Below are 26,236 nucleotides of genomic sequence, written 5' to 3'. Positions count from 1 at the left end.
ATGTATTGAGCATGTGTCTTGTCTTATCCAAAGATGGTAATAAGTCTATGGAAACTGAAACATGGCAAAGAAGACATGGATTTAGTTTTTGGTAATTAATTCAGATGATTTCAAATTCTTCAGTGTTTCTGCAGCTGTTAGTAAAATGTTAACACATCTATATATTAATATGATAACGTGTGTCATTTTGTGTCACGCTTATATCTTTTTTCTTCTGGCTGTCGTTAAATTGCTATGACCTTTCATTTCTTGTAATAAATAATTTTATCAAGAATTTTTCATAAGTTTCGAATATAGCTGAAGGAACTCAAGTTATACATTTTTTCTTCATAAGCTTTGGTTTCGATTCTGATTCAAGCCAATGCACCCAAGTCATATGGATATATTTTATTTTTGAAATCGCAATGTTATAATATGTAAGAACCAACAGAAAATTGACTCTATAATCCGATGCCTCCGTTCAGTCTCGAAAGACAAAGGATACTCCTTGTAGTGGGCAGCTGCACATGTAATTGTAACGCAAAAGTTGCGCAATTAACAACCACACCTCCCCTGAATCGGCACTGTTTGAGTTCAGTGGCAAAGGAAAGTCCAGGACGACTGGAAACTATGCAGAGATAAGCGGACAGCGCGTACAACACCTGAAAGTCCCAAATGGTCACCCATTTAGTACTGACTAGGTTCAACATTGCTTAACTTCAGTGATGCCGTATTTTGACTCTATAATAATATATACAAATATATACAAAATTTGCCTAAATTAAAATATATTTAAGTGTATTTTATAACTGGCCTATGCCAGGCGTCTTTGCTAACTTTGCAGTTTTAACTAAAGAGCTACAATATATTAAAAAAAAAAAACGACCCTGGTGTTTAACTCTGTCCCGTGGGGAGGCATTGTAAATAGGTAATAATATTACGTTTCCATTTACACTGAACATCGACAGAATGCCAGCATCAATATATTACATATGAAAGAGTCTGCTGTGGAATTTCCTCAGGTCGCACTAGTTTTCAATTAATCTGACTAAATTTCAAACCACATCATCTTTGCAAGATGCAACACAACCAGCATCACAGAAATTCTAAAAAAATTTGCTGGTTTGGTCACCTTCTTTGACTGAGAAAAAAATTCATCTACAAGTTGCTGGGCGCAATCGCACCTGCTGGTTGGAAGGAGCACAAAGACAGCCAGTTGGAGACGTGGAGTAAAACGATAGACATAAGTAATATCAAGGGGTAGGTCATGCACATTTAGCAATATTTACCATTAAACTTGATCAAGTTGTAGCTTACAAGGAAGCAATCCCGTCAAATGTAGAAATTTTATCAAAGAAAAAGCTGTTAGAAATTCCGTTTGATTCTTTGCAGAGGTACTAGTAAAACTAGTTTGTGGTGTGAATGTCTTAGAAACCAGAGATCGGAGCTCAGTCGAGTATCTTCTACAGAAGTAACAATTGTTTTGTTGATAAAAGCTAACAACAAAGGCTAATTTTTGAAACTTTAAGTAATAAGGAAATAGTTTTTTCCGTGCGTTTAAAAAAAAAAAAAAATTATTTTTACAACAAATTTTCTAAATGTTGATTTGCACCATTTAACTTGTATGTTGGTATTCTATCTCGAATGTTGAGCATTTGTTACACCTTGTTAGGATAATCGGAATGGGGGTGGGTCTGGAACTTTTGGGAATCTTGGAATTGGAGAAAGTTATGCTTATTTTCTAATTCCCCAAACAATTTTTATTTTTATTTAAACTTATATTTCACAGCTCCTTAATGATGGAAAAATGAAATATTTGATTTTAAACTACCAGTAAAACTAAAACCTAAAGATTAGGCCATGCGTTTATCGTTACCAAAAATATGTGGATTTTGTGAGAACACACATAACTTGATATTTAGAAATTTTTTTAAAAATCAGAATCGGGTTTTTAGAACAGAATTAGTAATTGTATTGGAATCATCCCATCGCTAGTGTGCGTGTGATTTTCTCTTTCTTCCTCTCTCTCACTCTCGTTCTTAGAACTTAAGAAAAAAAAACAGCTGGTGTTGGGCGGACACAGGGTGTGCCTGCCTCACCCCCGCATTGCGACTCACGTGATGGTAATTAGAGCAATCTTTACAATTAAATACATGAAAACAAAAGCTGATGATAATGTGTGAATAAATCTCGTGTAAATGTTATTTCTATTGGATGAATAGAAAAATCCTACAATTGACGCTTTAGTAGTTTGGCTTGTGTGCAGAAGTCTAAAGTGTTTTGAAGATCCACAAAAAATGGCAGAAGGTCTCTCTTTCTTACCCCCTCCCCTCGTTTAATCTCAAAATTGTGCTATCATTTCTGGTGTGTCTGACATTGATACATTGACAGGTCTCTACATTGCTAGTGAAACAGTTGCATTTGCGAATGATTTTTTTTAAACTGGTGACTAGAAATGATAAAACATTTATCTTCTGGCGATTGTATTTTTTTCATTGAAAATCTTCCAAAGCTAACTACTGAGTGAAAAATATCTTTTCAACCTTGTTCAATTTATTAAAAAAAAAAAAAAAAAAAGTTAAATTATTTAAACAATAAAAGTTTAATAGAAGAGTATCTTTTTTTAACGAAGGCTGTTTAAAAAAACACAAATTAGAATGTTTATACATTCAAGTATCAACATAAAATTTGCTGTATATTTAGAATTACGCTTGTTAAAAAAATACAGAAAAATCTTTATATACATACTCGTCATGAAACAGATGTCATATTCCAAAAATCATGTGGGTTTGGCTAGTAACTTTTTTATTTGGCTAATAAATGAAAATCTTCAATTCTGCATGATGGATGAATGGTTTACCAGCTGACTCCACTTTGTGCAGTTGTGGACGAGTGTCTGGTAGCATCCAAGCTTTTCTCTGTCCAATCAAGGATGTTGTTGGCTTAGTTCTTCTGTCTGACTCATCTTTCCTCTCTGGATTGTTCCTTGCAGGATGATCTTTGCAAGTCCTCAGTGTGGGATTTGTAAATTGTGAGTTCATATGGTTACAAGAGAGAGACAGCAGTTGTCTTTCTCAAACCGATTCGCACAGTGTCTCTGAAGGTTTGGACACCATCAAACTAGTGACATATATAATTAGTGGCCTGGCAAGGTCACAGGGAGGACAACCAAGCAAAAAAAAAAACAAAGCAAAATTTATCTCAAAGCAGCAAAACTAAAGCTGGCTTGCCAGGACACTATATACAGGGTGACCCCCAAAAAAAACAGGACCTTCAATTGTTTTTCTGAGCATTTTACAGTCAACGGAGAAAAAAAAAATGCCGATGACCCTAGTGTTTTGATGTGATGTTTTGAATAAAATAAACTGGTTATGACCAAAGTTTCATTTCATTCCGGCAAAATACTAAGAAATGGGGCCTAATTAGAGTTGGGACCCGGTTTTTGGGTCACCCTGTATATACAAACGTAGGCAAATTTAGGCATATTTTATTGGTTTAAAAACAGATTTAAAAAAAAAATTTTTTTTTTGCCAATTGTCATAAAATTTTAACCATAGAATAGTATTATAATCTTTAAAAAAAAAAGCCTGCAAATTTTCATGTAGTTTTGTCCCATATGAACATATATTTCTCGTGTTATATCTTCCCTCTTTGGTTTTCATACATAAAGTAAATTTCACAGTGTATAAGGATTATTTGAGACTGGAGATATTCATAATGATACCTTATTTCCAAAAGAGAGGAGATATAACATATGAGAAAAATTTGGAATCAAGTCTCTCCTTGCTGTTATTTCAGATCATTTGAAACCTTGGCAGTAAATTTTAGCCCCACTCCATCAAGGCCGGAGGTTTTTGGGGAAATATCTTGTGTGTGTGTGGGGGGGGGGTCTACTGGAGGAGTTTTGTTGCAATGATAACTGCCCCCACTGTCTACGTATTTCTCATTTGTGACAACAAATTGTAAAACTGCTTTGCACTCCACCGGTGATAATTAGTGTAAATTGCCTCTTTTAAAAAGACTTTTTTTTACTCAAGCCGGATTGAGTGATTTCTTTTTTTTTTTTTTTTTTTTTTTTTTTTTTCCCTCTTCTTCAATAAATGCTTAAGTCTAGTAATTCGCACAACATTCTCGTTGTAATGACTCTTTCTTTTTGTTCATGTTTTTGTTTTCTTCGAAGGAACTTAAATGGATTTTACCTTTCTCTGCCCAGCCTGCTTTGTCTACACATTTAAGATTTTTGTTTTTTTGTGTTGGTTTTAAAATATGCAAACTTTTACCTTGAGATATTTCACATTTGCCTTCTCTATTGAAGAATAATACGTAGTCCTCTGCCATCGATAGGCCAAGATACTTGACTCTGAGTTGCTAAGTTTAATAAACTCAAACCAAAGAAATACTTCCACCCAGAAGTTTTTAGAACTGTACTACAAACAAAAGAAAAAATTGAACACAATCCCAAAATGTCTCTGCTACCTGGCATACAGGATTAATGTTCTGTAACATGAGAACCCAATCAGCTCCAGAAGTAATAATTTATATTTATATACATCATAATTTACTTGAAAAAAAAAATTATAGAAATCGCTCCACACAAGGTATGAAGCTACTTGGTGTAAGGAGCTAAATGAGAAAAAAAATACCAAATCTTGGTTTTAAAAAAATATATAAACTAGCTAAAGATGTGTTAAATGGATAGACTCCGACCCTGAAAAGCAGCCGTTCTTTCCCCTCTGTCAGAAACATTGCTCATGAACAAGGATAAAATAAATGAAGTGAGAATTGCAAGGCTGCTCAAAAATAAACTTTTGAAAAAATAAGCCCCCCCCCCCCTTTTCTTTTTACTATTTTTATTATTATTACTCTATCAAAAATGAGGCCATATTTTTATTAGCTTAATTATTGCATTTCAAGTGAATTAAAGACACGTGTATGTATTGTGCATATACGTGTATGTATGTGTGTGTGTGTGTTGTATGTGTGTGTATATATATATATATATATATATAACACATACGTGTATGTGTGTATATATATATATATATAACACATACGTGTATGTGTGTATATATATATATAACACATACGTGTATGTGTGTATATATATATATATATAACACGTACGTGTGTGTGTATATATATATATATATATATACACACACACACACATATACTCCTTCGCTTGAAGGGTTAGTGCATAGATCAAAAGAATAGTGATGAATCTGTTATGTGAGAGAGGAACGGGGGGGGGGTATGTATGTGTGTATATATATATATATATATATATATATATATATATATATATATATATACACACACACACACACACAAAAGATTAAAATATTTTGGAAGTTCAGGAGTATTTGAATAAGACTGTAGACGGGTTCAAAATAGTACCACTTATGGTCAGCAAATTTTCAGCGTTGTTTTCAGTCATCTTAGACTTCTTGCCACTGGACTCAAGCATTGCCGATTCAGGATAGGTGTGGGTGTTGATTGCGTAACCCTTGTCTTAGAATTACACAGGGTATCCATAGTCTCTTGAGACTGAACGGAAGCATTGAATGATATATTTTGAAAATCTGTCAACTTCTTGTAATTTTAAAAAGTAGGTCTTCATATATTTGAAGATGTAAAGAACTCTGAGCATAAAAACTTTTCCAAAACTGTTGGATGCAACATTACATAACCTGAAAATGGCTGATATGCCATAAAGCAAATTAACCTTTTTGTGCTTAAAAGATATAAAGGCATAGATTTCTGAATTTAACAAGATGCACTCTGAAAAGGTAGGCAAGACATAATAATATCGAAGATGAAAACAATAGTCCAAATAAACAAGTACACAAATATTAAAAAATATTAAGCACCAATGAAATTCCTGTATTAACAAGCTTAAATAATTTATGCATGTAAAATTAATTTCCAATTTCTCTAGAATTTGCTCAGTTTACAAGAGCCTGCAGTCATACAGGTCCAAGTACCCTACATATTAAATTTCAACTCTGTAGATCAAATATTCAAAGAGGAGTTTGGTAGAGACTTTTTACACACGGAGAAGGTCACTTGGATGTAAATATTTCCGTGTGCTATAACGTTTTCATCTCAAATTCTACGCAATACGTAATTATGTAGAACGTAAAGACTATAATAAAGTTGAATCTGCATAACATATTTCACTGTTAGGTCTTAATTTGCTTAAAATTGTTTCTATCCTACGCACTGTTATTGCTTTCCATAAACTTCAATTTTATTTAAGTACAGAAGTTATAAAATTTGTTATCTGCAAGACATTTTTGTGTAACTGATTCAATCTAAATTTACACTGAATTATTGGATGTACTAAACAAAAAAAATTTTCATCCTTAAACATTGATTCAATGTTAGGTTTCTGAATTTTTCAGATGAGGATTGATTATTCGTGGTATTTGGATTCTTCCGACTACTGTTCTCATCTTAAGTGTTATTTTCACAATGTTTCGGTTTCAATTTTTCAGAATGTTTATTTTCACGTTTTGGTTTCAATTTTTCAGGTATATCTTGGTGGGGGTTGGGGATCTTGCACAAAATTTCGAATGGCACTCTTTCTTGAATCCACGGGGATAGGAGAGACTATTGCGTAATTGGTAAAATTCAGTTGTAAAAGTTACTTCTTTGGAGCTTGATGGTCGTGTGGCGACACTCGAAATACAATTGCAAATTGCCTAGGATTTCTATCAAGTTATGGCTGATAGAACAAGAGCATGCTACCCTCCGTAGATTAATAAAGGGTTTTTAAGTTCTGTGCAGATTCTCAAGAGTTCAACACAATACACCCGAAGAAGGTTGGAAGTTACACAACCAAAACGTGATACAAATAACGCTCAAGATGAACAGTAATCCGAGTAATCGAAATGTGATTCTTTTTTTTTTCTCCTGTGTTTAACTATTTCACTTGCGTATTCATTATTTTCTTTTCCTTCTCTTTTAGTTGGTTGCACCAGTGCCAGAGCCTGTGGCTCAGCTGCCCTGATGACGTCTGACCGAGGAAACGGTGACGCGGCTGAGCTGCAACTTACCCCAAATTCGGTGAGTATTACCCTACCTCCTTTGTCTTTGTTGTTTTTAATGTCTATTTTACATGCTGACATGTGTTGGTTGGCTTTTAAGCATGATTTAGTTAGGAGACCCTAGATTTCCAACATTCTTTGCATCAGCATCAAATCTCAGGATCAACAAAAGGTGTGTCTATCGTCATTCATTCATTGAAGTTTTACCTGCATATAAGCTTAGCGGAAAAAGTGATCAGTAATTGGAAATTTGGGTTCAGTATTTGCAATTTAATTTTTTTGTATAAACTAGCAGTACCCATGGAAATTCCACAGAATGAAAAATATTTGTCCAGCAAGTATGTTTTGATGAAGCTGATTTTTTTTTATAATGCAACAAAATAGTTTAGACAAGAAAACCAATAATGCACATCAGATGAGTTTATTAATTCTTTGCTAATCTTGGAGTGGATCTGGAACTATTGCTTTGTGGATGAACTTTTCTGGGGTTGCATTGTGCAGCATAGCGAAACCAACAAACTCCCTTTTTTAAAGGCTTGAAATACTTTAAAACATGCATTTAAAAAAAAAAAAAAAAAAAAAAAAAGCTTTCTGTTTGTATGTCCCCGACTCCTTTCTATGATACAAATTTATTTCATCTTTGAAATGTAACCTAAAGAAATCAATTCATTTGTGTGGATAGGGCCAGCTTCCGCTTGACCATGAATTGCATCTCAAACCATTGCAGTCCAATTTCAACGATCTTGGGGCCATGTCGCAGGAAATGGCTGACCACTGCAGATTCCAACACCGAAGACCAATTACTTGTATGCCAGATAGCCAGATAGCCCCACCAGGTCTTTCTTAATTGTCGCCCAGGTCTTCAGTTGCCCACCGACACATGTGTTGACCAGGCAAAGAAGGTGAGAGAAGACCTTGCGAACGAGCTCTACCTCTGTTTTACGGGCTGCATGTTCAAATCACTGGAGATAGCGTTGAAGAAAGATGTACGGTAGAGGGCATAGATTTAGTCTTTGGCAGATGTTACAAACCGGAACATTATCTCGACAGTGGCAATGCAGAATGCTGCAAAGACAGTCGTTGTTTGTTTGTTCGGTTTGTGGAAATCCGTCACTCTCATAGGTCACATCTCGCAGTTGTAGAGAAGGATGGTTCTCACCATCACCTGATAGATATGTCCCTTTGTGTCCGAGTGTATTTGCTGTTGAGATAGAAGAAAGCGTACTGTCCTGTTCCTATTCACCGTCCAATCTCAGCTGCTGCCTACCCAGTCAGTGTGATACTATTGCCAAGATAAACCAAGGAAGCCATATTATCTAGGTGAATTACCATCTAGAGTGAGCGGCTGCCAGGTACCTTGGTCAATCAACAAGGAAATAACCTTTGTTTTGGAGGCATTGATGTGCATCCCTAATCTGTAAGCGACAATCTACACTCGGTTGAGCACAACTTGCTCAACCGAGTGCAAATTGTCACTTTAGACTTAGAAATTTATCACAACTTGTTGAAAATCAAATCAGTTTTTCTAAAGAAAAGAAACATGAACGGATACTAAATATTTATTGCAAAACAGAATTATTTGTTACTAGCAGAGACCTGGCGTTCCCCCAGATTGAATGAACATCAACTAAAAATATTTTTGTTATCGAAATCTGTGAAATCACCCATTTTTCAATCGAATCGATTGTCTGCTCTAGTCGGAAACTCACTGCAGTGCACCGGGAGGAAGCTTCACATGCTTCTCCGCAGTGAGTTAATCTATTCTACATTGCACTGTAGAGAACCTGCTGTTTTTATAAAATTACTTTTATATAATGGCTTGAATTAAAGTTCAAAATGCGTAAGTTAAGTATCATAGTTCAATTGTGCTCTAAACAGAAACATTAATTTTGAACGCGTCCTCTGTCTTTTCAAAGAACCTGCTATTGATTTTATATGCTAGGCCCATCTGTTTGTATGGTAATAAAACTTCTCAAATGCACATGTGATGTTAGACTTTATAAGGATGTTAACTTCAGTCACAATCGAACTGTTCCTTTTGGGTCCTGGTACCCCCCCCCCCCCATTTAGCGAGGCATTCCGATACAAAACCTATCTTAGAACGCCACCAGTTATGTGAAATTTAAAGAAAATTGACTCCACTGTTTTGGAATTTATAGGAAATGAACCTTCCTCTCTCTCTCTCTCTCTCTCTCTCTCTCTCTACACACACACACACACACACAAAAAGTGCCTTTTACATATAACTAGCATTGCCTGGGTGTTTATAGGTGTGTTGAGAGAGAAAGAAAAAAAGTTGTAGTAGGCAGGTAGGCTCGAACCCGAACTCTTGACACAAAGGTGTAAAAGAAAGTGTGAAAAACCCTGACATCTTACCGCTCGGCCATGATGGGGAGGAACTAAAAAGCGTTCTAATTTAACAAATAAAAAGTTAATTGACATGTGCGCAAATTAAATGAGGTCAAACATCACGCCGTAAGGGAAACTTAACTTTGGCTGCAAGCCAGTTTCTGTGTATTTGTTCCCCCCCCAGATGTTGGGGAAAACCAGCTCCCCATAAAAAGGAGTGTCCAACTAAATAGCAATTGTCTGATATGACAGGTTTTGGCCACATTGATCAAAAATACATATACATATAAGCAGTATATGTGTAAAGCAATTGCACTTAAGGGGCCGGCTGGATGATTAAAAATAGCATGTGAATATCTGGCATGTGCTCCAATCTCAACAAAAGTGTAAAATAGAAAATGTTTAATAAAAGTTGAATTAATTAAAATTAGTCATTTTTGACTTTATCATTAGTTTGAGAAATGCCTTCCATTTTTGTATTTTAGATACTAGCAGGCCACTGAGCGTTGGCTGATTGTAAAATATGCTTAAATATGAAAGAGTAAAACCACAGGATACGGCATTAAAAATTAACAAAATACAGCACAATATATGATACACATGTGTATAATCAAATAACATAATGAATAACACTGTAAGGCGGGTAAGATACCGTAACCAGGGGCCAGAAAAACAAAAAGTATTCCACATAATAACCTGAAAAATTCGTATTCTAGATCCACCGTATCCCGAAGTTCTACTGTATTTTAATTTGTACAGATACATATTTAATATTATAGAGATAATTCTCTATCTATTATTATCTTTAATCTACTATGGAAATAATAGTGAGATCCAAAAATATATACGTATGATTAGTAGTGAGATCAAAAAATATATACGTATGATTAGTAGTGAGATCAAAATATATATATATGATAAGTAGTGAGATCAAAATATATATATATGATAAGTAGTGAGATCAAAATATATATATATGATAAGTAGTGAGATCAAAATATATATATATGATTAGTAGTGAGATCAAAATATATATATATGATTAGTAGTGAGATCAAAATATATATGATTAGTAGTGAGATCAAAATATATATATATGATAAGTAGTGAGATCAAAATATATATATATGATAAGTAGTGAGATCAAAATATATATATATGATTAGTAGTGAGATCAAAATATATATATATGATTAGTAGTGAGATCAAAATATATATATATGATTAGTAGTGAGATCAAAATATATATATATGATTAGTAGTGAGATCAAAAAATATATATGTATGATTAGTAGTGAGATCAAAAAATATATATATATGATTAGTAGTGAGATCCAAAAATATATACGTATGATTAGTAGTGAGATCCAAAAATATATACGTATGATTAGTAGTGAGATCCAAAAATATATACGTATGATTAGTAGTGAGATCCAAAAATATATACGTATGATTAGTAGTGAGATCCAAAAATATATACGTATGATTAGTAGTGAGATCCAAAAATATATATGTATGATTAGTAGTGAGATCCAAAAATATATACGTGTGATTAGTAGTGAGATAAAAAATATATACTTATGATTAGTAGTGAGATCCAAAAATATATATGTATGATTAGTAGTGAGATCAAAAAATATATATGTATGATTAGTAGTGAGATCAAAAAATATATACGTATGATTAGTAGTGAGATCAAAAAATATATATGTATGATTAGTAGTGAGATCAAAAAATATATATGTATGATTAGTAGTGAGATCAAAAAATATATACGTATGATTAGTAGTGAGATCAAAAAATATATATGTATGATTAGTAGTGAGATCAAAAAATATATACGTATGATTAGTAGTGAGATCAAAAAATATATACGTATGATTAGTAGTGAGATCAAAAAATATATATGTATGATTAGTAGTGAGATAAAAATATATATGATTAGTAGTGAGATCAAAAAATATATACGTATGATTAGTAGTGAGATCCAAAAATATATATATATGATTAGTAGTGAGATCCAAAAATATATATATATGATTAGTAGTGAGATCAAAAAATATATATGTATGATTAGTAGTGAGATCAAAAAATATATACGTATGATTAGTAGTGAGATCAAAAAATATATACGTATGATTAGTAGTGAGATCAAAAAATATATATGTATGATTAGTAGTGAGATAAAAATATATATGATTAGTAGTGAGATAAAAAAATATATACGTATGATTAGTAGTGAGATAAAAAAATATATACGTATGATTAGTAGTGAGATCCAAAAATATATACGTGTGATTAGTAGTGAGATCCAAAAATATATACGTGTGATTAGTAGTGAGATCCAAAAATATATACGTGTGATTAGTAGTGAGATCCAAAAATATATACGTGTGATTAGTAGTGAGATCAAAAAATATATATGTATGATTAGTAGTGAGATCAAAAAATATATACGTATGATTAGTAGTGAGATCAAAAAATATATATGTATGATTAGTAGTGAGATCAAAAAATATATATGTATGATTAGTAGTGAGATCAAAAAATATATATGTATGATTAGTAGTGAGATAAAAAAATATATGTATGATTAGTAGTGAGATCCAAAAATATATATGTATGATTAGTAGTGAGATCAAAAAATATATACGTATGATTAGTAGTGAGATCAAAAAATATATATGTATGATTAGTAGTGAGATCAAAAAATATATATGTATGATTAGTAGTGAGATCAAAAAATATATACGTATGATTAGTAGTGAGATCAAAAAATATATATGTATGATTAGTAGTGAGATCAAAAAATATATATGTATGATTAGTAGTGAGATCAAAAAATATATATGTATGATTAGTAGTGAGATCAAAAAATATATATGTATGATTAGTAGTGAGATCAAAAAATATATATGTATGATTAGTAGTGAGATCAAAAAATATATACGTATGATTAGTAGTGAGATCAAAAAATATATATGTATGATTAGTAGTGAGATCAAAAAATATATATGTATGATTAGTAGTGAGATCCAAAAATATATATGTATGATTAGTAGTGAGATAAAAATATATATGATTAGTAGTGAGATAAAAAAATATATACGTATGATTAGTAGTGAGATCCAAAAATATATACGTGTGATTAGTAGTGAGATCCAAAAATATATACGTGTGATTAGTAGTGAGATCCAAAAATATATACGTGTGATTAGTAGTGAGATAAAAAATATATACTTATGATTAGTAGTGAGATCAAAAAATATATATATATATGATTAGTAGTGAGATCAAAAAATATATATATATATGATTAGTAGTGAGATCAAAAAATATATATATATGATTAGTAGTGAGATCCAAAAATATATATGTATGATTAGTAGTGAGATCCAAAAATATATACGTATGATTAGTAGTGAGATCCAAAAATATATACGTATGATTAGTAGTGAGATCCAAAAATATATATGTATGATTAGTAGTGAGATCAAAAAATATATACGTATGATTAGTAGTGAGATCAAAATATATATATGTATGATTAGTAGTGAGATAAAAATATATATGATTAGTAGTGAGATAAAAAAATATATACGTATGATTAGTAGTGAGATAAAAATATATATGATTAGTGAGATAAAAAAAATATATATGATTAGTAGTGAGATCAAAAAATATATACGTATGATTAGTAGTGAGATCAAAAAATATATATGTATGATTAGTAGTGAGATAAAAATATATATGATTAGTAGTGAGATAAAAAAATATATACGTATGATTAGTAGTGAGATAAAAATATATATGATTAGTGAGATAAAAAAAATATATATGATTAGTAGTGAGATAAAAAAATATATACGTATGATTAGTAGTGAGATAAAAAAATATATACTTATGATTAGTAGTGAGATCAAAAAATATATATGTATGATTAGTAGTGAGATCACAAAAATATATACGTATGATTAGTAGTGAGATCAAAAAAATATATACGTATGATTAGTAGTGAGATCAAAAAATATATATGATTAGTAGTGAGATAAAAAAATATATACGTATGATTAGTAGTGAGATAAAAAAATATATACGTATGATTAGTAGTGAGATAAAAAAATATATATGTATGATTAGTAGTGAGATCAAAAAATATATACGTATGATTAGTAGTGAGATCAAAAAATATATATGTATGATTAGTAGTGAGATCAAAAAATATATATGTATGATTAGTAGTGAGATCAAAAAATATATACGTATGATTAGTAGTGAGATCAAAAAATATATATGTATGATTAGTAGTGAGATCAAAAAATATATATGTATGATTAGTAGTGAGATAAAAATATATATGATTAGTAGTGAGATAAAAAAATATATATGTATGATTAGTAGTGAGATAAAAAAATATATACGTATGATTAGTAGTGAGATCAAAAAATATATATGTATGATTAGTAGTGAGATCAAAAAATATATATGATTAGTAGTGAGATAAAAAAATATATACGTATGATTAGTAGTGAGATAAAAAAATATATACGTATGATTAGTAGTGAGATCCAAAAATATATATGTATGATTAGTAGTGAGATCAAAAAATATATATGTATGATTAGTAGTGAGATCAAAAAATATATATGTATGATTAGTAGTGAGATCAAAAAATATATATGTATGATTAGTAGTGAGATCCAAAAATATATATGTATGATTAGTAGTGAGATCAAAAAATATATACGTATGATTAGTAGTGAGATCCAAAAATATATATGTATGATTAGTAGTGAGATCAAAAAATATATATGTATGATTAGTAGTGAGATCAAAAAATATATATGTATGATTAGTAGTGAGATCCAAAAATATATATGTATGATTAGTAGTGAGATCAAAAAATATATATGTATGATTAGTAGTGAGATAAAAAAATATATACGTATGATTAGTAGTGAGATCAAAAAATATATATGTATGATTAGTAGTGAGATCAAAAAATATATATGATTAGTAGTGAGATAAAAAAATATATACGTATGATTAGTAGTGAGATCAAAAAATATATATGTATGATTAGTAGTGAGATCAAAAAATATATATATATGATTAGTAGTGAGATCAAAAAATATATACGTATGATTAGTAGTGAGATAAAAAAATATATACGTATGATTAGTAGTGAGATCCAAAAATATATATGTATGATTAGTAGTGAGATCAAAAAATATATATGTATGATTAGTAGTGAGATCAAAAAATATATATGTATGATTAGTAGTGAGATCAAAAAATATATATGTATGATTAGTAGTGAGATCAAAAAATATATATGTATGATTAGTAGTGAGATCAAAAAATATATATGTATGATTAGTAGTGAGATCAAAAAATATATACGTATGATTAGTAGTGAGATCAAAAAATATATACGTGTGATTAGTAGTGAGATCAAAAAATATATGATTAGTAGTGAGATCAAAAAATATATACGTATGATTAGTAGTGAGATCAAAAAATATATACGTATGATTAGTAGTGAGATCAAAATATATATGTATGATTAGTAGTGAGATCAAAAAATATATATGTATGATTAGTAGTGAGATAAAAATATATATGATTAGTAGTGAGATCAAAAAATATATACGTATGATTAGTAGTGAGATCCAAAAATATATATATATGATTAGTAGTGAGATCAAAAAATATATATGTATGATTAGTAGTGAGATCAAAAAATATATACGTATGATTAGTAGTGAGATCAAAAAATATATACGTATGATTAGTAGTGAGATCAAAATATATATGTATGATTAGTAGTGAGATCAAAAAATATATATGTATGATTAGTAGTGAGATAAAAAAATATATACGTATGATTAGTAGTGAGATAAAAAAATATATACGTATGATTAGTAGTGAGATCCAAAAATATATACGTGTGATTAGTAGTGAGATCCAAAAATATATACGTGTGATTAGTAGTGAGATCCAAAAATATATACGTGTGATTAGTAGTGAGATAAAAAATATATACTTATGATTAGTAGTGAGATCAAAAAATATATATATATATATATGATTAGTAGTGAGATCAAAAAATATATATATATGATTAGTAGTGAGATCAAAAAATATATACGTATGATTAGTAGTGAGATCCAAAAATATATATATATGATTAGTAGTGAGATCAAAAAATATATATGTATGATTAGTAGTGAGATCAAAAAATATATACGTATGATTAGTAGTGAGATCAAAAAATATATACGTATGATTAGTAGTGAGATCAAAAAATATATATGTATGATTAGTAGTGAGATCCAAAAATATATATGTATGATTAGTAGTGAGATAAAAATATATATGATTAGTAGTGAGATAAAAAAATATATACGTATGATTAGTAGTGAGATAAAAAAATATATACGTATGATTAGTAGTGAGATCCAAAAATATATACGTGTGATTAGTAGTGAGATCCAAAAATATATACGTGTGATTAGTAGTGAGATCCAAAAATATATACGTGTGATTAGTAGTGAGATCAAAAAATATATATGTATGATTAGTAGTGAGATCAAAAAATATATACGTATGATTAGTAGTGAGATCAAAAAATATATATGTATGATTAGTAGTGAGATCAAAAAATATATATGTATGATTAGTAGTGAGATCAAAAAATATATATGTATGATTAGTAGTGAGATAAAAAAATATATGTATGATTAGTAGTGAGATCCAAAAATATATATGTATGATTAGTAGTGAGATCAAAAAATATATACGTATGATTAGTAGTGAGATCAAAAAATATATATGTATGATTAGTAGTGAGATCAAAAAATATATATGTATGATTAGTAGTGAGATCAAAAAATATATACGTATGATTAGTAGTGAGATCAAAAAATATATATGTATGATTAGTAGTGAGATCAAAAAATATATATGTATGATTAGTAGTGAGATCAAAAAATATATATGTATGATTAGTAGTGAGATCAAAAAATATATATGTATGATTAGTAGTGAGATCAAAAAATATATATGTATGATTAGTAGTGAGATCAAAAAATATATACGTATGATTAGTAGTGAGATCAAAAAATATATATGTATGATTAGTAGTGAGATCAAAAAATATATATGTATGATTAGTAGTGAGATCCAAAAATATATATGTATGATTAGTAGTGAGATAAAAATATATATGATTAGTAGTGAGATAAAAAAATATATACGTATGATTAGTAGTGAGATCCAAAAATATATACGTGTGATTAGTAGTGAGATCCAAAAATATATACGTGTGATTAGTAGTGAGATCCAAAAATATATACGTGTGATTAGTAGTGAGATAAAAAATATATACTTATGATTAGTAGTGAGATCAAAAAATATATATATATATGATTAGTAGTGAGATCAAAAAATATATATATATGATTAGTAGTGAGATCCAAAAATATATATGTATGATTAGTAGTGAGATCCAAAAATATATACGTATGATTAGTAGTGAGATCCAAAAATATATACGTATGATTAGTAGTGAGATCCAAAAATATATATGTATGATTAGTAGTGAGATCAAAAAATATATACGTATGATTAGTAGTGAGATCAAAATATATATATGTATGATTAGTAGTGAGATAAAAATATATATGATTAGTAGTGAGATAAAAAAATATATACGTATGATTAGTAGTGAGATAAAAATATATATGATTAGTGAGATAAAAAAAATATATATGATTAGTAGTGAGATCAAAAAATATATACGTATGATTAGTAGTGAGATCAAAAAATATATATGTATGATTAGTAGTGAGATAAAAATATATATGATTAGTAGTGAGATAAAAAAATATATACGTATGATTAGTAGTGAGATAAAAATATATATGATTAGTGAGATAAAAAAAATATATATGATTAGTAGTGAGATAAAAAAATATATACGTATGATTAGTAGTGAGATAAAAAAATATATACTTATGATTAGTAGTGAGATCAAAAAATATATATGTATGATTAGTAGTGAGATCACAAAAATATATACGTATGATTAGTAGTGAGATCAAAAAAATATATACGTATGATTAGTAGTGAGATCAAAAAATATATATGATTAGTAGTGAGATAAAAAAATATATACGTATGATTAGTAGTGAGATAAAAAAATATATATGTATGATTAGTAGTGAGATAAAAAAATATATATGTATGATTAGTAGTGAGATCAAAAAATATATACGTATGATTAGTAGTGAGATCAAAAAATATATATGTATGATTAGTAGTGAGATCAAAAAATATATATGTATGATTAGTAGTGAGATCAAAAAATATATACGTATGATTAGTAGTGAGATCAAAAAATATATATGTATGATTAGTAGTGAGATCAAAAAATATATATGTATGATTAGTAGTGAGATAAAAATATATATGATTAGTAGTGAGATAAAAAAATATATATGTATGATTAGTAGTGAGATAAAAAAATATATACGTATGATTAGTAGTGAGATCAAAAAATATATATGTATGATTAGTAGTGAGATCAAAAAATATATATGATTAGTAGTGAGATAAAAAAATATATACGTATGATTAGTAGTGAGATAAAAAAATACATACGTATGATTAGTAGTGAGATCCAAAAATATATATGTATGATTAGTAGTGAGATCAAAAAATATATATGTATGATTAGTAGTGAGATCAAAAAATATATATGTATGATTAGTAGTGAGATCAAAAAATATATATGTATGATTAGTAGTGAGATCCAAAAATATATATGTATGATTAGTAGTGAGATCAAAAAATATATACGTATGATTAGTAGTGAGATCCAAAAATATATATGTATGATTAGTAGTGAGATCAAAAAATATATATGTATGATTAGTAGTGAGATCAAAAAATATATATGTATGATTAGTAGTGAGATCCAAAAATATATATGTATGATTAGTAGTGAGATCAAAAAATATATATGTATGATTAGTAGTGAGATAAAAAAATATATACGTATGATTAGTAGTGAGATCAAAAAATATATATGTATGATTAGTAGTGAGATCAAAAAATATATATGATTAGTAGTGAGATAAAAAAATATATACGTATGATTAGTAGTGAGATCAAAAAATATATATGTATGATTAGTAGTGAGATCAAAAAATATATATATATGATTAGTAGTGAGATCAAAAAATATATACGTATGATTAGTAGTGAGATAAAAAAATATATACGTATGATTAGTAGTGAGATCCAAAAATATATATGTATGATTAGTAGTGAGATCAAAAAATATATATGTATGATTAGTAGTGAGATCAAAAAATATATATGTATGATTAGTAGTGAGATCAAAAAATATATATGTATGATTAGTAGTGAGATCAAAAAATATATATGTATGATTAGTAGTGAGATCAAAAAATATATATGTATGATTAGTAGTGAGATCAAAAAATATATACGTATGATTAGTAGTGAGATCAAAAAATATATACGTGTGATTAGTAGTGAGATCAAAAAATATATGATTAGTAGTGAGATCAAAAAATATATACGTATGATTAGTAGTGAGATCAAAAAATATATACGTATGATTAGTAGTGAGATCAAAATATATATGTATGATTAGTAGTGAGATCAAAAAATATATATGTATGATTAGTAGTGAGATAAAAATATATATGATTAGTAGTGAGATCAAAAAATATATACGTATGATTAGTAGTGAGATCCAAAAATATATATATATGATTAGTAGTGAGATCAAAAAATATATATGTATGATTAGTAGTGAGATCAAAAAATATATACGTATGATTAGTAGTGAGATCAAAAAATATATACGTATGATTAGTAGTGAGATCAAAATATATATGTATGATTAGTAGTGAGATCAAAAAATATATATGTATGATTAGTAGTGAGATAAAAAAATATATACGTATGATTAGTAGTGAGATCCAAAAATATATACGTGTGATTAGTAGTGAGATCCAAAAATATATACGTGTGATTAGTAGTGAGATCCAAAAATATATACGTGTGATTAGTAGTGAGATAAAAAATATATACTTATGATTAGTAGTGAGATCAAAAAATATATATATATATATATGATTAGTAGTGAGATCAAAAAATATATATATATGATTAGTAGTGAGATCCAAAAATATATATGTATGATTAGTAGTGAGATCCAAAAATATATACGTATGATTAGTAGTGAGATCCAAAAATATATACGTATGATTAGTAGTGAGATCCAAAAATATATATGTATGATTAGTAGTGAGATCAAAAAATATATACGTATGATTAGTAGTGAGATCAAAATATATATATGTATGATTAGTAGTGAGATAAAAATATATATGATTAGTAGTGAGATAAAAAAATATATACGTATGATTAGTAGTGAGATAAAAATATATATGATTAGTGAGATAAAAAAAATATATATGATTAGTAGTGAGATCAAAAAATATATACGTATGATTAGTAGTGAGATCAAAAAATATATATGTATGATTAGTAGTGAGATAAAAATATATATGATTAGTAGTGAGATAAAAAAATATATACGTATGATTAGTAGTGAGATAAAAATATATATGATTAGTGAGATAAAAAAAATATATATGATTAGTAGTGAGATAAAAAAATATATACGTATGATTAGTAGTGAGATAAAAAAATATATACTTATGATTAGTAGTGAGATCAAAAAATATATATGTATGATTAGTAGTGAGATCACAAAAATATATACGTATGATTAGTAGTGAGATCAAAAAAATATATACGTATGATTAGTAGTGAGATCAAAAAATATATATGATTAGTAGTGAGATAAAAAAATATATACGTATGATTAGTAGTGAGATAAAAAAATATATACGTATGATTAGTAGTGAGATAAAAAAATATATACGTATGATTAGTAGTGAGATAAAAATATATATATATGATTAGTAGTGAGATCAAAAAATATATACGTATGATTAGTAGTGAGATCAAAAAATATATACGTATGATTTAGTAGTGAGATAAAATATATATATATGATTAGTAGTGAGATAAAAATATATATATATGATTAGTAGTGAGATAAAAATATATATATATATGTATGATTTAGTAGTGAGATAAAAAATATACGTATGATTAGTAGTGAGATAAAAATATATGATTAGTAGTGAGATAAAAAAATATATACGTATGATTAGTAGTGAGATAAATATATATATTATTAGTAGTGAGATAAAAAAATATATACTTATGATTAGTAGTGAGATAAAAAAATATATACTTATGATTAGTAGTGAGATCAAAAAATATATAGGTATTATTAGTAGTGAGATAAAAAAATATATATGTATGATTAGTAGTGAGATCCAAAAATATACACATATGATTTGTAGTGAGATCAAAAAATATATATGTATGATTAGTAGTGAGATAAAAATATATGATTAGTAGTGAGATAAAAAAATATATACGTATGATTTAGTAGTGAGATAAAAAAATATATACATATGATTAGTAGTGAGATCAAAAATATATGATTAGTAGTGAGATAAAAAATATATGATTAGTAGTGAGATAAAAAATATATGATTAGTAGTGAGATAAAAAATATATGATTAGTAGTGAGATAAAAAAATATATGTGTATGATTTAGTAGTGAGATAAAAAAATATATACTTATGATTAGTAGTGAGATCAAAAAATATATATGTATGATTAGTAGTGAGATCAAAAAATATATATGTATGATTAGTAGTGAGATAAAAAAATATATGTATGATTTAGTAGTGAGATAAAAAAAAAATGTGTGTATATATATATATATATATATATATATATACACGTATGATTAGTAGTGAGATATATATATATATATATATATATATACACACACACACACACACACAAATACATACATACATACATACATACGTATGATTAGTAGTGAGATAAAAAAAATAATTCATATACATACTAGCGGGAATACTTGACATTGCCCGGGTGTTTGGAAGTATAAAAGAAAAAAGTACTAGTAGTAAGGCAGGCTCGACCCGTGATGCGAAGGCGGAAATGAAATTGAAAGAAAACGTGAGATGTTACCGCTACACTACGAGGCCATAGGAAGTGAAAAGCATTCAAATTTAGCGATGTCAATCAAAAAGTTGAATTGCTAAGTGAATACGTAGATGCAGAATGGCTGAAAACCAGCTCAGCTTTCCACTATTTTATTTGTTTCCCCACGATGTTGGGGAAACCAAACTCCCCCAAAAGAGGGGGAGCTCTCAAATTAATAGCAATTGTCTGATATGAAGGGTTTTCCCCCCACATTGATCAAAGCTGATTGCCTTCAAGACATGCCGGCCATGAAGGCCAGCGAACTGATTTGATTCGATTCAGCTTCACTTTATTTATACGAAAATGACAAACACTGGAAACCAGGGTTTTTTTTTTTTTTTTTTTAACTCTCAAAATAAACGTAAAGACGATAACCGTTTGCAAATTGTAAATATTACGATCTAGGGAATATATAAAAAGTTTTAAAACATAGTAATCCCCCCTCCCTCCACCCAAGAATTTAAAAAGCCTTTACTGAACATACAAAAAAATGCGCGCAGTCGTTTTGCCTTATATATATATATATATATATATATAAATTTTATTGGACATAATATATAGTAATGATTTAAAGGTTTTTTTTTTTAATTTAAAAAAAAAAGAAAAAAAAAAAGTGCGCCTCCACTGAAAATCAAAGCCAAAACACTTAGCTTGCAATTTACTTTTCCTTTGACATTAATGCCTGAGCTATGAAAAGATGTTTGCTGCAAGACTAAAAATTAAAACCTGAACCAATAGTTATTACATTATGCTCGTATATTCGTAATGCCATCGTTTGATCATAATCTTGCAAATTCCACTTTTTTTAATTTTCACATTTTTGCACCGATTTTCCCCCAGCTAAAACCCAAATATAAAGTTTTGCATGTGTTTAAATACCCTATATATTAAGTTTCGTGTCTTGTAGACCAAAAACTGACAGGAATTTGGTATGCATACATAAATATATATGGAAAGAGGTTTGTTTACTATAATCTTTTTATGCAAATATTACGCATGTATAAATCATGTAGAATATCTGCATGAATAGTTAACTGGAGATTATTCCATAAGAAAACCGAAAAAACTAATCGTGAATTATGCAAATTAGCTAGATTTTTTTTTTTTGCAGATAAAAGCAATTCCACAACCCATGTTATATTTTCTTTTTAAATAGAAAAAGATTTTTAATATGAATATCAACACACAAAAAAAAAAAAAAAAAAAAAAAAACAATTTATAGGAGTATAGATAGATGTACAATAGAATGCCTACACCCTCTTTTTTATGTCATTGAAATGTCTGTATTTGTCTAATTATGCTAGCATCTGCTGCGTTTTTCTTATTCTCACTGCAGCACTGCTGGACAAAGTCAGTCTAATATGGGGTTAAATACAGAAACTGCCTGGAATGGAACTTGTGAAGGGTACAAAAATAGCAGAAAATCGGCCCAGACTAACAATAAACTAGCCTGAGGAGGAGATGATGCAGAGGAAAATAGGCCTTCTAGGGTTAAATCAAACCATACCTCATTTTAACAAAGATAAATCTGCCTTAGAACCCAGCTGGTCTCTTGATGGGCAAAATGTGCCAAGAGTTTCTCATTTCTAATTAGAAATAGTTGAGAAGACTAAATTTTGTCTGCTTCTGACTTGCTGGGTCAAAAATTAGGTACTCAATAAATCTTGAGAAATGGAGAGAACACACACACACACACACACACACACACACACACACACACTAATTCAGTGGTGCATTGCTGTAGGATATTTGGCAAGTCTGGAGGTTGTTGGTAATTCTGTTTGATCAAGGGAGATAATTTGTTTTTATTTATGACTTATTTCCCTTGACAAAATAAACCATAGCCATTTTAGATCTGCAATTCAAGTCAAGAATTTAAGAGTTGTGTGTGTGTTGGAGAGGGGGGGGGTTGTCAGAAATTCCTGATAACTTTATCACAGCTTGATATTCATGGAAATATCTTTGTAAATAAAAAAAAAAAAAAATTAATATTCAACCCACCTTTAGAAAATCCAACTTCTGAACCCTTACTCCGAATATGAGAGGATGGGGGATGATGTTTGAATGCTTATAGCACCTTTAACAAAGGGAGTAAATTAGTGACCATGGTTGTGAAAGTAAATTTTATCCAAGAAATCAAGGGAAATAACTATAGTTTAAAATTATTTCCTCCATAGTCGATGAAAATTGTAGAAATTGAAAAAAATAACAAATGAACTATTTGCTGTTTATATTATACTAGCAGGCTGTCTCGTGTCGCCCTGTCATAATGTTTAAATATATTTGGGGTTGTTTTACTATACACATAGATTCAAAAATGTTGTCAAAAAAAAAAACAATGTATAACAAATGTTCTGAAAGGCAAGATAAGTCACTTTTCTACCAAACTGGATAATTTTTTTTTTTTTTTTTTTTAATGTAAAGTGTTTATTCAGCTCGCAAAAGTGTTTACCGATGTAGTTGAAAAATGCAAATGGCAGCATGCTTGTTGTTGAACAAGGTAAGTTTGGGAAAACGAGTTTAAACAAAAATATTATACAAATACTGTTAGAAACTCGCTCAATATATATAGGCATAGGCAGACATATATTCGATGGGTTTCTAACAGTATTTTGTTTCAACTCATTTTCCCAAACTTACTGAGTTCAATAGCAAGCATGCTGACATTTTTCTTTTTAAAATACATTGATAAACATTGTATAATTTTTTAAGTGATTACAACCACTAGAAACCTTTTCAGATAGGTAGAAGAGTAATTTACCTTGCCTTTGATAACATTTATTTGGTATATATTTGATTTTTGACCACTTTTTCAAATCTGTGTATATATTTTAATTCATGCATATTTATTATAGAATCAATCTTCTATTTATTATTATATTGTACTCAATAAAAGCAGTGATTTCAAAAGTTTAAAAAAAAAAAAAAAAAAAAAGTGCCATCAGATAGAATTGAAACCAAAACGTTTAGCACTTAATCATTACAGCTTGAGCTATCGTCAGACAGATAAGGAATAGTTAAAAATTATAAATGTATATTTACGCATGTAAGAACCAATGTAAGTCAACTTATGCTTACCAAGTTTTTTTTTTTTTTTTTTTTTTTTTTTTTTTTTTTTTTAACTTTTGACCCGCTAGCAGCTGTTCTTACTGACTTTTTTTTTACATATAAAATAGTTTGCAATGAAAATAATCATTTGACTTGCTTTGTACTGATCTGCGTTTCAGGGGAGATGCACTTTGAAAAAATGGATAGAGACATGCTCATAATGAGTTTAAGGAGAGAGAGTTGTTATTAATCCCTATCATTTGTTTTAATATTTATTTTGAATTAGTAACGTAATTGGTGTTACCTGGAACATGGATAACAAAATAGAAGTTTTATAGAAAAGAAAATACGTAAATTTTCTTTTGAATACGGATGTGAGACTTTAACAGTCCCCCCCCCCTTCTTTCTCTGTATGTGAATCAGAGATGTTCCTTATTGAGGAAAAAGTTTTAATAATCTCTCTCTCTCTCTCTCTCTCTCTCTCTCTCTCTCTCCCCCCCCCCCAATATGCAGAGTTTATCTCTCATGAAAGAAAAAAATAATTATTTTACATAACTGCCTTAAAAAACCTAGAATGGCCCAGGAATGGGGGGGGGGGGCCTTACACTATAAATTTCATATAGGGCTCTATGTTGGGAAATTGCGTCATGACCGGATACAAGTCTTAATAAAATTCACAATTGTATTTTTTTTTTTTTTTTTTTTTTTTTTTTTTTTTTTTTTTTTTGTATCACTCAAACTTGGGATTGAACCTTCAATCCCAAAGAGAGTATCACAATCAACTGAATTTTATCTAGTACTTTATCTGTTGCACCGAGAGTCTTTATGGACCAGAACATGCTACTCTCATTGAAATTCTGTGCAGATTCCTGGCTTTGACAAAGATTTCAAAGTTCAACAAAATACACCTGAATGTCAGCGGTTACATTGTCCAAAATTTGTGAATAATATTTATGGTGAGAACAGTAATCTGAATAATTTGTACAAATTATCCTCATCTCAAAAATTCACTAACTTGAAAATGGAATAGGTGAATTTTTGAAAATTTTAAATTTTATAAAACATGTAACTAAAAGCTCTAGCCGTCAAGATACTGTGTTCTAAAATTAACGATTGGTTAGTTTCAGTGTTTGCACCATGCGAACAAATCTATTACATCTAAGTTTATTTATGTAGATATGTGTATCAAACTTTTACTGAGGTGTTCCAATCTCGTCGAACATGTAGACAAGATGAAAATATTGCACATAAGGCAGGATTAATAAATGTTAAATATTAAAAATAATAGTCAAGTCAGCAACCTTTTTTTTTTCTCTTTTTTTCCCCTCAACTTTGTATTCTGACTTGCTGTCACTTCACCGTCTATGAGAGTAAAAGCCTTTGATTTAGCTTAGTACTGGTAATTGCAAAACGATTATTAATGTTTTCAAGTCTTCTTTTTTTTGTGTGTGTGTAGTGCAGGACTCAAATTTACACCTGTTAAGGCCAAAAACTGCACCATTTGTTCATTTTCACCAGGATCTGACGTTGGGGACTTTTGGGGACTAAATGAGGGGGGTGCTGAATTTGGTCATTTTTTTATGCCTCGTTCACTGTGCACTTACAGAGGACCA

At 28.9% G+C, this 26,236-nt stretch overlaps 1 protein-coding gene across 9 annotated transcripts in view; it reads left to right on the top strand.

Moving 5' to 3' along the window:
* The window catches only part of LOC145268724 (uncharacterized), a 132,026-nt gene that overhangs the window by 44,466 nt on the left and 61,324 nt on the right, over positions 1 to 26,236 (top strand). For all 9 annotated transcript variants that reach the window (XM_080124289.1, XM_080124291.1, XM_080124285.1 and 6 more), the window contains one exon: positions 6,950 to 7,047. In XM_080124289.1, coding sequence (XP_079980415.1) covers positions 6,991 to 7,047 — 57 coding nt within the window. In that variant the 5' untranslated portion in view covers positions 6,950 to 6,990. The remainder of the gene's footprint in view (positions 1 to 6,949; positions 7,048 to 26,236) is intronic.

This window comes from Euprymna scolopes, chromosome 44, assembly GCF_053919585.1.
Source record: "Euprymna scolopes isolate OS-2025 chromosome 44, ASM5391958v1, whole genome shotgun sequence".
Taxonomy (NCBI): domain Eukaryota; kingdom Metazoa; phylum Mollusca; class Cephalopoda; order Sepiida; family Sepiolidae; genus Euprymna; species Euprymna scolopes.
This window is presented reverse-complemented; position numbering and strand designations above follow the sequence as displayed.